General features: G+C 39.5%; 1 protein-coding gene across 1 annotated transcript; it reads left to right on the forward strand.

Annotated features, from left to right (window-relative positions):
- Window positions 1–5699: 5699 nt before the first annotated feature.
- On the forward strand, window positions 5700–8430 carry LOC146673760 (type-2 ice-structuring protein-like). Its single transcript, XM_085402325.1, has 7 exons — window positions 5700–5803; window positions 5891–5978; window positions 6174–6236; window positions 6515–6621; window positions 6730–6864; window positions 6954–7062; window positions 8113–8430. Exons 2-7 carry the CDS (start codon window positions 5918–5920, stop codon window positions 8187–8189), a joined length of 552 nt encoding a protein of 183 aa, XP_085258451.1. The 5' UTR covers window positions 5700–5803; window positions 5891–5917; the 3' UTR covers window positions 8190–8430.
- The last annotated feature ends 4717 nt before the right edge of the window (window positions 8431–13147 follow it).

Genomic DNA, 13147 nt, shown 5'->3' on the forward strand with positions numbered 1-13147 from the left:
TAAAACATTGTTCACCTTACACTGTGTTACGCCCCGACTCTGCTAGGTGACAGGGGAGGTAACATAAAGGAGCCCAGATTAAAAAAACTCAAGGTTTATTACCACAACTGAAAACTGTTATTGAAATGACTCACTAGGCCAGTGGTTCCCAAACTTTTTTTGCTAGGCCCCCCTTTGTTTTACAAGAAAAATGCTCGCGCCATCCCCCCGAGCGCGTGCACACATCCTCCAACCACACACACCCATATTTTGCTCCATTGCGGTTTATTTCACACCTCAAACATTTAGTAAACAATTAAGCAAATACAAGTAATCTGCAATAAATTACAGGTAGTAAGAAAATAAACTACTAACTCTTTTATGCTGCACCTACACGGGTGTTTTTGAAAACGCAGCTGTTTCGTCCACACGTAAACGTCGTTTCGAATCACCGAAAACGGAGAATTTTTAAACTCCTTTTTTGCGTTTATGTGTGGACGAGGAATACAGAGTTCGTCACGCAACGTCAAAGGTATGTGCCTTTTTTCACGTCACGCTGTGCGCCACGTTATTGTTTACATGAGATGAATTGCAGAATGCCAGATAGAGACAAAATACTGTTAATCTGACTATCTTCAGGTTTTACATGCTTACATATAAACACGCAGTTAATGTCCCTCCATTTACAAAGGCAGAGGCGTCACGGTGTGAGTATTTTACTGTAGTTATTTTTTTTTCCTGTGTAATAATATTCAACATTGCAATCAAATCAAAAAATGCCTCTGTGTGCAAAATGGGTTTAAAAACATAAACAGCTGTGGGATACTGTTAGTCCGGGATTTGGACAAGGGGAACAAATCGTGGCAGGATTAGCCTGATGTTATTTGTATCCCGCTGTAACTTTACCGTATAAAGAGCTAACATCTCCAAAATGTCAGGAGTAGTTAGTCATTACAACAAGAGTTTGTGAACTAAAAATCAAGAATGTGGGATTCTGTTCGTCTGTGATTTGAAGAGCCCAGCGCGTGCTCTCGACGCAGGGAAAGGAAGGGAAAAGCAGTTATGCAGGGGAGACCTACCTCGACACTTGTGCAGGTGAAGCCAAAGGGAAGATATGCTTCACCATATTTTCTAGTCTTTGGCTTGGAATGAAGTTGGTTTGGAAACATATTCAGCGATGCTTCATCTTGCGTTTCTGTGGCCGCCCCGTGCTAGCAGTGTCCAAGACCCCCCCCCCCCTCATGGCTCTGCGCCCCCCCTAAGGTGCAGGCCCCACACTTTGGGAAGGTCTGCACTAGGCAATGAGGCAATTTAAATAAACAAAAAAACAAACTAATATATTCAAATAACACAAGAACACTAATAGAACACTAATCATCTCACAGGCAGCAACTCAAAAACAGAGATTCAAAAGCCACCAGCACAAAGGCAGAGGCAGGAGGGACAACCTACACAGTCTGTTCAAACCAAAGACTCCTCCACGACTGAAGAATCCTCAGCTTTTTGTACTCCCAGTGTAACAGCAGTCTGGCGAGGAAGGAGCGGCTGGCAGGTCCCACGGGCATGTGGTGTGGAGGTTAGCCGGATAACTCAAAGCCAGTCAGTTAAATTAAACAACAGACCTTTATTCCTTGTCAGCAACATAAGACCATACAAGCCAGGTCTCCACGGCTCTACACTGTCCGTACATACATGTGCAGGGATCGGTAGTCGCCGGCGCCAGGCCGTTACAATGGTGAGGTCTATCCTGAGAACAGAACACGAGCAGCATGTAATGGCTGCCACGCTATACTCACACACACCCCTAGGAGACTCCCCCCTAGTGGTGCTATAACACAATAAGGGTTGTTACACCAGGTAAAAGCAGGCAGCCACATCATTGGTCCACTGCGTCCGAGGATGCAGCAGCAGCCAATGGTGTGTGTGGACTGGCACACTCCAATCTGCATGAAGTTTGGCGGGCATAGGTCCCTGGCCAGCCAATCACCTGTGATTCCTGGCATACTTGATTTTCCATACAGGAAGGCGGACCAACATGAGGCCAGGGGTCGCAACACATGGCTGACTGCTGTTCTAGAGCTGAAACAACACCCTACCCGGAAGTGGCTGATGCCTCACTTCTTTGGAGTGATTCAATATTTGTTTTCGTTTATTCAGTTCACTTCAGATATAAAATACATAACTGTTTTGCTACAAATTTAGCTGGACATCATAAAGGACACTGAGGTGCTTTTCTTCTGTTCACCATAACAGAAATGTGAGTAGTTCTCAGAACCATTATGGCACAGAGAAGTTCAGACACAGGCTGTATCCCAATTCAGGGTCTGCAGCCTTAAAGTACGCAGCCTCAACGGTCCTCAAGGGCCGCGTACTCAAAGACCGCTAAGGCCTGAAGTGCGAGGCTTGTGAAACGGGACGGTCTAGCCTCCGTCGTGCTGCCCAGGTCGCCTAGCAACCATGATAGCTGGAAACGTGTGGTTGACAGAAATGAAGGAGAGCATATTTTGTTCATTTGTTTGTTTGTTTCTACACAAGCTTTGTGTGATCTAATAAGTATCTGAGGCTGAGACCACAGGACTGTAAAACATGATTGTTGGGCTTCATTTCTGTGCTGAACAGTCATTTAAGATTAGCTAGTAAATAACAATTAGCTAATGTTGTTCATGAGACTTATGTCAGTGTAAATATGATATGGCCAATATTATAGTTATTATATTAAGATAAAAGTTACACTGATACTTATTGTTCAAAAGTGGATAGGATTTGCTGAGGTTTTATTGAATCTAGAGCTTCGTTCCCATCAAAGTTTCAGATACCTGCAAGACTACAAACTTTTTTTTTTTACAGCGGTAGGACAACAGTTAAATAAACAGAACAGGTCCCAATGATCCATCAGTCATCAGACATTATTCATTCATACATATGACTCAGAGAAAAGCTATATGTGCGCACTTTAATTTAGTTTGTTATTCTTTTTTTTTTTTTGGGGGGGGGGGATATTTAGCATTTTATTTTATTATTTTAAGTACATTTATTTGCAGCTGATATAGTCAAATATAACAATTTGTGCACTGTTTACCCTGGTGTGGTCCTTCCTTATTGATGTTTATACCTTGGCTTCCTGCCAATCCTAGATCATCCTATACTGGCCTATTGGGACTTTTCTTGCTAATAAACCTTCAGTAGGATTATACCTCAGTACAGCTTAAATGGGCTCGCTTCTGATTTAATTATTTCCAGTTTTTTCCACAAGGTGACTCTATAGTACATGTTTAACACATGTTTTGCTGGTTGCTGCAAGGCCACATAATGTGAAATTTGTGGGGGGATTTTGTTTGTTTGTTTGTTTGTTTCTAGTTTGAATATTAATATGAGTAAATCAGACTCTCAGGTTTACTGTTACGGATGATTTCTTTTTCTTTTCTTTTTTTTCTGAAGGCTTAAACATTTAGTGCCCTGCTGTCTAGCCAGAGCCTTATTTTTGCATTATTGATATGATATTTTAAGACATCAACCTCAAACATGATTCAAACCTTTTCTTTTTAACTTTTGTTTAAGAAAATTATAGAAAACAGGAATGCCAAAAAAACATAAACATCTTAAATTATTTTAATAATGTAGTAAGATTAAGGCAACCTGATCTCCTTAACAGAATCAATTGTTGATTGCTATACTGAGAGAAGACACCAAGAGTGTAGTAAGATTGAAGGAATTTAAACCACTCGAAGTTAGAGAAAGAACCTTTGTGTGGTTATATCGCAATTTCTACTTTGATACGGTAAGTCACTGAAGAGCAGGCGGTTGTTGCTTCCCTCTAGTGACATCATTACTCACAGATGCTCAACAATGTTCCTACCACAGCCACAAACTACCAGACCATGTTTGCCTGGAAGCTTGTAATTCAAAATTAAGGATTTTAGTGGCCATTAAAATCCGTTCATAATTTCCAAATAGAAATAAAAATCATGACACAGTGCTCTCCTGTACAAGCTGCCTTTTTTTTTGGAGTATCAGTATTGGTACTGGCATCAACAATACTGCCTCTGTATTTTCTTGGTATCAGATCAACACTAAAATCTGTAGTATCACACAGCACTGTTTTTGTGTCTCTTGGCTGATTAAAACACATATGTCCTATAACTAGGACTTTACACTTTTAATCTGGAGGGCTAAGAAATCTGACCTGTTATCTGCACTTTACTGACATCTAGCTAACATTTAACACTGACATTTACTGACATAAATACAATAAAAATACAATATATAAACACATACTGATATGTACTAAAAAGTACATACTTTTAGAAGCATATATAACCCTATGTTCATACATATCCATTAAGATTTGAAGACTGTGTATAAGAATATTGCATGTTTGAACTGAAAATTAGTTATTTCCAGGTTATACACACACAACTGGGGTCTTTAATCATTCTGCACTTACTGTGTGTGTGGGATAGAGAGTGAAGATGTGAGATGCTGTGTTTGCTCCAGTAATACGTGGCAGTGACAGAGTTCCTCTGCTTGTGTTTCGAAGAACAGAAAAAGAAACCTGGTGCTGGAGCGACTGGGAACAGGATGTTCTAAAATAAATAAATATTTGTGTATACACATCTGTTGTAAATAGTAGCATCCTCAAGGTCATTTATTTTACAAGTTTTACTCTCTGGTTCAATTTATTTAAATGATTTCCAAATGTGTCAGCTTGGAGGTTACACATATTCTGCTGAACCTAATCTGTGTTCACAACCTAAAGGCAAAGACATGTTTATTTTTGATAATGCAAGGTAAGGAGCTGCTTTTCACAGCAGATAACTCTACTCTAAGAGATTATATTTTAATGGGAGTAATCGTCAGATGTTATTTCTAAAAATCAACTTTAACCAACACGGTGAATTAAACCTCGAAACAATTAAATAAACTTTTTAAAATCATTCCGCCAAAGATCATCTGCAGTTTTGAGGGTTTACTGTTTACTATAATGCTGTTTGGCACTGTTGCTGCATGCTGCTACACTGACCAACAGACACCCTCATATCAAATACTGGATATGCAAATATGGGTGGAGAAGTTTTTCTGGGTAGGGTGACACAGGGTACTCAGAAAAGCTGTCAAGTACAGTTTATGCAACACGGGGACCATAAACACACAAGTCATGACTGTGACGTCTGTTATTATAAGCATTGGCTACAAACATATTGTGTGTAATTCACAGAGGAGAGAAATACACAGTACATGCTCATAGTTTGTTTTTGATGTGCACTGTTATCAGAGTGGTTTTCTGGTTGATTGCAATAATAAGCCAGACTAGCGAAAGACAGGGTAGAAATAGAAAAGAGGGAGAAAAGAATGGAGTTGGAGGAAAAGGTTCAAAGATAAAGTAAACAGACATGCAGGGTGTCTAACTGCTGATTTTTTAACAAAGAGTTACAGACATCACAGGATTAAATAATAAAGCCTCTTTGTGGATGGTAGGGCTGGTGCTGGGTCATGTCTCATATTCAAACACAAATCTATCACATTTCTTTACTGATAAATCCTTGAATAAACATGAACATTATAAACTGAACTTTGCTTGTGCTGGAGAAAAATCAGGTGATCCTCCGGCAGTTCATTGACACAGGATAAGGGCGTTTATGTGCCAGTAAAAGCCCCGGTTCATTTTTCATGCTAAATTTATATTTGCTTTTCTTTCTTTGTGTGTTATGAGTATGTATGACCTCTTTTCTTGTTTCCCCCCCTGTGAATAGGCATATTTAAGACCAGCAGTCTTCAGCTCCCCACACAGGATCCGCAGACTGAGACCAAGAAAGAAGAACAGAAGGTAACATTGCAAAAGTTTTTTTCTTTTCATTAAAATGAATGTTCTCACCACTGGTTTGTAAACCCAATGCAAATGAAACCCCTTTAGGTCTTTATCAGAGGTTAAGGCTCCGTGATGAAGGCGCTTACTGTGCCTCTGCTTGTGTGTACCATGATGGCTCTTGCCCAAGTTTCTTGTGAGTATTTAAAGGCAAATGTGTAGATATTTTTAGATTTTACATACAAAACGTGATTGAAGAATAGCAGATTTTAGATGTTTCAATCAGTCTGATTTTTTTAAGTGTTAATTGTTCATGAGCATTTTATCTTTGTGGTACTGAATTTATGATACTGTGTTAACTCTCTTCTTTATTTCTTGTCTGTGGCTGAAGCTGTCCCTGCAACTGTTCCAGTTTACAGTAATATACCCTTGACAGATGCTCCTCCTGTACCAGGTGAATGTAAGATGGTTATTTTAGGATGAATATCTCGATGATCCACCTGTAAAAAATTAGAACAGCACATGCTCTACATTAGTAACTGCAACCAAAAACATTTTCAGCCCATGCAGATGCAGACATTTGGTGAATGAAACCATTTACAACAGATGCAATATAACAATATTTATTTATTTTAGTTTTTCCCGTAAAAGCCAAAAAAAAATGAAGAGTGACAACAGATTAACTATTCACTGGCAGCTCAATATCAACATTTCTTGTCCATTTGTCCTCAGAGGACCCTTTTGGTGGCTGGGTTCCATCTTGCCCTGATGGATGGAGTATGCACAGTCAACAGTGCCTCCTCTTTGTTCCAAGATACATGACCTGGGCTGAGGCTCAAGTAACAAAGATATTGATTTTTACACTAAGTATACTATGAAAGCTTGGAGTACATTAATGATGTAAAATTTCTTGGTCACTTAATTCTGTCTGTTTGTCTACGCTGTAGAGAAACTGTCAGTCTTGTGGAGGACAGCTTGCATCTGTGTATAGTGCCAGTCAAGCTTCCGAGATTCAAAAGGAGGTGCAACATGCTGGACGTGGCTATGGACAGTTTTGGGTTGGAGGCCATAATACTCCAGCGGTAAATAGCATGGTGTCTAGCAGTTTATGAAACAATTGCATTTTTAATTAATATGAATTAGCAACTTTTTTAAAATTTTGCTTTAACAGAATCCTTCCTGGTCCTGGAGTGATTATATGGGCGTGCCTGCTTTTGCTGAGTTTTGCAGAGGACAGGAAGCTAAACATAAGCACCACTGTTTGCAGATAACTTTTGGTGGTAAGTCTACCCCCCAACCCCCATCAAAAAAAAGAAAAAAAAACTGCTAGATTCAAGAAGTTTATTGTCATATACACTGCAAAACACAAGTGGTGATGCAGAGCAATGAAATTCTTACTTTGCAGGTTCCCTTCACACAACTAAATAATCAACTAACTAAAATAAAGAGTAAACTTAACTCTGAGCGTATAGCACAGAAGATAATAAAGTAAAACAAGAGCTTTGTAGCTTATCTGTGGGTGTAGACGGAATTTAGAATAAAGTGCAAGTAGTTGCAACACTGTCACAGTGGTGATATTTACAGAGTATGCAATATTAACATGTTTATATTGTATGAAGTTGTATTGTATTGATTGTGTATGTACAAAATAGCAATTTTTCAGGTCAAAGATAATCAACAACAACTAGTCAGTGATTCAGTAGACTGTGGATAGAAGCTGTTCTTTAGTCGGGTTGTCGTTGCTTTCACACTCCTGTAGCGTCTGCCAGTTTTCTACTGATGAAGTGTGCCTTTTTAATGACACGCTGGAAAGCCTTCCTGTTGTTGTAGTATCCTTCCAGCTTCAGTCTGTACTGCCTCTTGGTTTCCATGATGTATCTACGCAGATCATAGCTGGCCTTTTTGTTTCTATCTGCATCACTAGAGGCGAATGCAGCGGAGCATGCATGTAGCATGGCATGTACAGTTCAACCGTGGCTTCTGGTTTGGATACGTTTTGTAGCATGACAATATTGTCAATGCATGTGCTGATGTAGCTGGTGAACACTGATGCATATTCCTCTGAATCCACAGAACTGTCCTCTGCTTTTAACTGGGTACACATGCATCAATGATGATATAGCCAAATGTAATTAATTAAAATAAGTTGACAAATATTGTATTTAGTTGTGTCTTAGCAACTAGCTACACTCATTTTTTTGCTAAAAATTGTCCCCTCATTTCAGAAAGTTTTTGTTACATTTTATAAATTTTGATGAAAGAGGATCGTTGAGTCATAGTGTCACTGTTTGAGACCAATTCCTGTTTTATTTTTTCTGTGTTTTTTGCAGAAGGAAAGGCAGGATGCTTGGATGACATGAAGTGTGAGACTAAGCTCCCATCTATCTGTGGTAGCCTTATCATGTGATCTCATCACTAATGCAAACCTACACTTCATCAGTAAAAACACTGACGTGTTTTTCAGCTATTGAGTCTTTCTTGGTATTTCTGTTCTGTTGCTACAGCATAAGGAATCAAACAACACAGCTGCAGAAGGATTTTATGTTTGAAAAGTCTTTAAAAATAAAAGAATGCTTTCACACAATGTACACATTTGTTTTGGAAAGTGGACTGTATTTCATATTCTTATGTAAATTAAAACACTAAAGCATTGAAAGAAACTGGTGGTCTGTTGCTCCATGTTACAGCTATAGCTCTACTATATTCAAAGCACAACATGAAGTAAGTAATTTTTAGTGTACACCTATACAGCTGGGATAGGCTCCAGCACCCCCTGCGACCCTGAAAAGGATAAATTGCCTGTATTTGTATAGCTCCCTAAGGACCCCAAAGCGCTTTACACAACCAGTCATCCACCCATTCACACACACATTCACACACTGGTGATGGCAAGCTACATTGTAGCCACAGCCACCCTGGGGCGCACTGACAGAGGCGAGGCTGCCGGACATTGGCGCCACCGGGCCCTCTGACCACCACCAGTAGGCAACGGGTGAAGTGTCTTGCCCAAGGACACAACGACCGAGACTGTCCGAGCTGGGGCTGGAACTGAACGAGGTGCTAACCCTGTTGAGCACCACAGTGAGCCTCCTTCACCTTCCCCAATGTCTGAGATACTGAGAAGTAGGGGTGGGTTTTGATAATCGATTTATCGATTAAAATTGATTCTCGCTTGGATAACCTGTTATCAATTCATTAAAATCCTGAATCGATTTTTTAATATAAATTTATTTTCCCCGAAATGCCAGAGTCTCAGGTTAAACCTCACAAAATTTCTTTCTCTCCCGAAAGCACGGAACCGGACACGAGCTGATTCTGAAGTTTCGGCTTTGTCTTTACGCCTTTTTTGCCCTGATTCTGAAGCTGCAGGTTTTATCTCTCTCCAAACAATATTGAGTAAACCAGCAGCAAAAAAGCAGCAAACTATGCTTCACATAAACATCGTCATGAATTCCCTCTTATTGTTTTGCTGCCACCACGATAAAATCACACAACATGCACAGCTCTCTCTCTCTCGCTCAGCATACTTCAAGAACAGTTTCCCGTCTAAAAATCTTTTTTTTGCATTATTCGCTTGCTTGTTACGCACAACTCCACCATTCTTACAGCGCTGTCGGCCGCTGTTTTTTTTTCCTTTGACTTACTTCCGAAAAGAAAACGTCATTTCTGCCATTCAATAGGCTACTGAACAAATGTAAACTTTTTTAAATTATGCAAAATTGCAAAACGCTGTGTCTCTAATAAAACCTCTGTAACTTTGCTCTGCTTCACTTCAGCAGCATCAAGTGATGTTTATATGTTCATTAATGGTTTTCTTTTGTTTTTGATGTACTGCAGAATATTTTTATAAAATCTCAGGCCAGGAAAATCACCTTCATGTTTTTCTCAGCTACTTTGACACAAAGGCATCTGCTGTGATGCTCACACCTTTGATAAAGTCTTGCGAGTGTCAGCTTCCTTTTTATAGATAAAAAATGAAAAATGTACTGATCTGAATTATAATATTTCTGACTGTCTGAGGCAAATTTCCCAGATTTAAATCAAATTGGATCGAATCGTGGATCAAATCGATTCGGGACCTTGTGAATCTGAATCGAATCGATTCTAGAAATCAGTGACAATACCCAGCCCTACTTATGAACTACCTCCAACGCTTCCGTGACTTTTGATGCAAGTGAAGAGAGATGTAACATCTCTCTTCACTTGCATCAAAAGTAATGTAAAACATGTAAAAACATGTTAGAACATGTAAGAAACATGTAATGTAAAAACATGTAAGAAGGGGAAACCTGCAGTCAGCTGAGACTGAAGAAGTCACTTGGATTAGTGAAAATGTCCAAATGAACAGAATCAACCTTTTGGGATTGACTTCCCTGGATGATTAAGCACGCATCAAGACATTATTTTATTAATATCTTTAAAATGCACAAACAAATTTTTTTGCAGCACAAACCAGCACAAACCTAGCACAAACGTTTGATACCACTTTTGTTGGATTTGAAGAAGGTGGGGGGGGGGCAACTTCACTCACATGAGTATGTCAGGTGATGTAGATGTAGAAAAACACATTTTCTCAGTTAGTACTGAAAAACTATACTCAGACTTTCTCGCTAAACGCTTTCACCTCTGTTGTAAATGTGTTTCATTATTATGGAGATTCTGATTATACATGAGCTTTGAGTGGCACAGACTGAGACTAACTATTGCAGTTTTGTTGTGTTTTGGGTTTGTTTTGTTTGTTTTTTTGCAGAAGAAAAGAGAGAATGCTTGGATACCATGGACTGTGAAACTGGAAACCTTATCATATGATCCTGCAATAATTCTGTGACTCATTAGTAAGAAGCACAATGTCTTCATTACTGTTTCTTTCTCTGTATGTCTGCATTTTTGCTATGATGCAAGCAATCAAGCATCACATGCAATAAATTGGAACTGGGTTTTCTCTTTAAAATTCTGCCTGATAAAAAAAGGAAAGCTTTCTGCAAAGCTTTATATTGTATATTGAGCTGCAGGTCATTTCTGCATGCAAATTAAAACTATTAGCATTGTAATAAATTTGTCTGTTTTGTGATACATCTTCAGTTCTATTACATTCATAGTCCACCGCAGAGTAAGTAATACATTTGGACAACACTTTAGAATAATATCAATCTATTAAGCATTAGAATAGAATAGAATTCTACTTTATTGTCACTGCACATGTCACAAGTACAGGCAACAAAATGCAGTTTGCATCCATCCAAAAAGAGCTTTAGCCATGATATAGATATATTACAGAAATGGGTCTATTATAGGAATGAAGGTACAAAATATGGGTCTATTATGGGTATGTTGCAATGTATGAATGTATGTATGAATGGTATGAAGGTAGGTTATGAATATGATATAACAATAAGTATGTATAGGCTGTAGTGAGTGTGTAAGTTATGTACAGGTTATGAACAGGATATCATTATCAAAAATATACAGAAATCTGAATGTGTTGGTATAACTTTATTGTGGTAATATGCTTTTGTTTATATGATTTGGCACCCTCTTGTGGCCACAGTTGGTACTTGAGAAGTTGTTATGCCCAGCTAGTTTGCTACAAGTGCTCAGTGGAGGTGAAACCTTTGCCCACGCATGCCTGTAAGTTTTCATTACATACTATAACCTTAACTATCTGATTTGTGATGCATGTGTAATGTGCATATACTGAGTTACTATTTCAGCTGTGTGGTCATTACTCATCTGTAAAGCTACATGTGTGCTAGCGACTGTATATTAGCATGTGTTTACTAACTTGCTATGATCAATAATGCTAGTTAACTGAAGGTGATGTTTATGTTTAATTTAGGCAAACTTAAGATTTATGTTTTTGCTGGTTGTCATGAAAACTAAGTTTCAATTAGTACATTATGTATGTTCAGTGAATGAGAAGGTAATTATCTGTTTTGTGTTTATTTAGTTTTACAAAATGAAAAGAGAAAGGAGAGTAATGAAAATGGATAAAGGATACCATGTATAAGAAGCCTCAGTAACATGGCCTGTAAACTGGAGATGCAGATCGAAGTAAAGAAGAATCTCAGTTCAAAGCATTCTCTTCTTCTCATTCTGTTCACTGTCTGTCAAACCGGATAAGCTAAATCACGCCCACATCTAGTGAGGACAGAACACTGAACTATGCATAGACAGTTGTAAACAGTTGTAGAATTATAATTATTGGTTGTACAGAATGATTGTCTATACAGCATTTACAGTAGTGCAGTTTAGATCAGTGGGGTTATATAAGTGGTAGTATGGTTCAGTCTATGTTATTATTGTGTGTATGAAAGTGCAGTTGTCCATTTGCTTGTTTTTTCCACTGTCTGTGTGTTCAGTTGTAGGTGGTTGTGGGTGTGTGTATGTTCAATCCATGAAAAAGTTTAATGTGGGTTAGTCCATGTTATTATTGTGTGTCTGAGGGTACAGTTGTCCATTGTGTGTGTATGTGTGTAGGTGGTTGTGGGTTTCTGTATGTCCAGTCCATGTTTTAATGTGTCAGGAGGCAGCATTCAGGAGTCTGACAGCTGTAGGGAAGAAGTTGTTCCGGTACCTGGTGGTCTTAGTCCGGAGGCTCCTGTAGCGCCTCCCAGAGGGCAGGAGGGTGAAGAGTTCATGTGATGGGTGACTAGGGTATTTGATGGTATTCCCAGCCCTTTTCAGACACCGCTTCCTGTAGATGTCTTTTATGGCAGGAAGTGGTGCTCCGGCGATGCGCTGGGCAGTTTTCACGACCCTCTGCAACGCCTTCGGGTCCGAGGCAGAGCAGTTCCCGTACCAGACTGTTATACAGTTGGTCAGGATGCTCTCAATGGTGCAGCGATAGAAGTTCACCAGGATGTCTGAGGACAGGTGGTTCTTCCTCAGAGTCCTCAGGAAGAAGAGGTGCTGGAGAGCCTTCTTGACCAGCTTGGAGCAGTTGGTCGTCCAGATGAGATCCTCGGAGATGTGGACTCCCAGGAACTTGAATCTGCTCACACGCGCCACAGCCGTTCCCTTAATGTAGACTGGTGGATGTGTGTAACCCACATCAGATTTTTGGGTTGTGCTGCTGCATAAGGTTGGAGGTGTAATTTTCCCTCCCCGCCGCTAGGAGGCGAGTATGCCTTGAGATGACTTTCTGTTAGTCAACATTTCCTGTTGTGGAAGCCATTACTCATGAGGCAACCGCCAAATTAGCTGAAAGATCCTGGTAAGAAAAGCTGAAATAAAAGTTAAATTCGCAATTTATCTTCACATACTAGCTGTTAACAGATGGCTATTTATTAGGATCTGAGATCTGTGAAATACGGCCGTGGGAAGCTGCGTCAGCCGGACGAGCTATCTCACCACGAGCTCCGGTAA

Source organism: Rhamphochromis longiceps, linkage group LG3, assembly GCF_057381845.1.
Source record: "Rhamphochromis longiceps isolate RC_006_pf linkage group LG3, R_longiceps_female_GT1.1, whole genome shotgun sequence".
Classification (NCBI taxonomy): Eukaryota; Metazoa; Chordata; class Actinopteri; order Cichliformes; family Cichlidae; genus Rhamphochromis; species Rhamphochromis longiceps.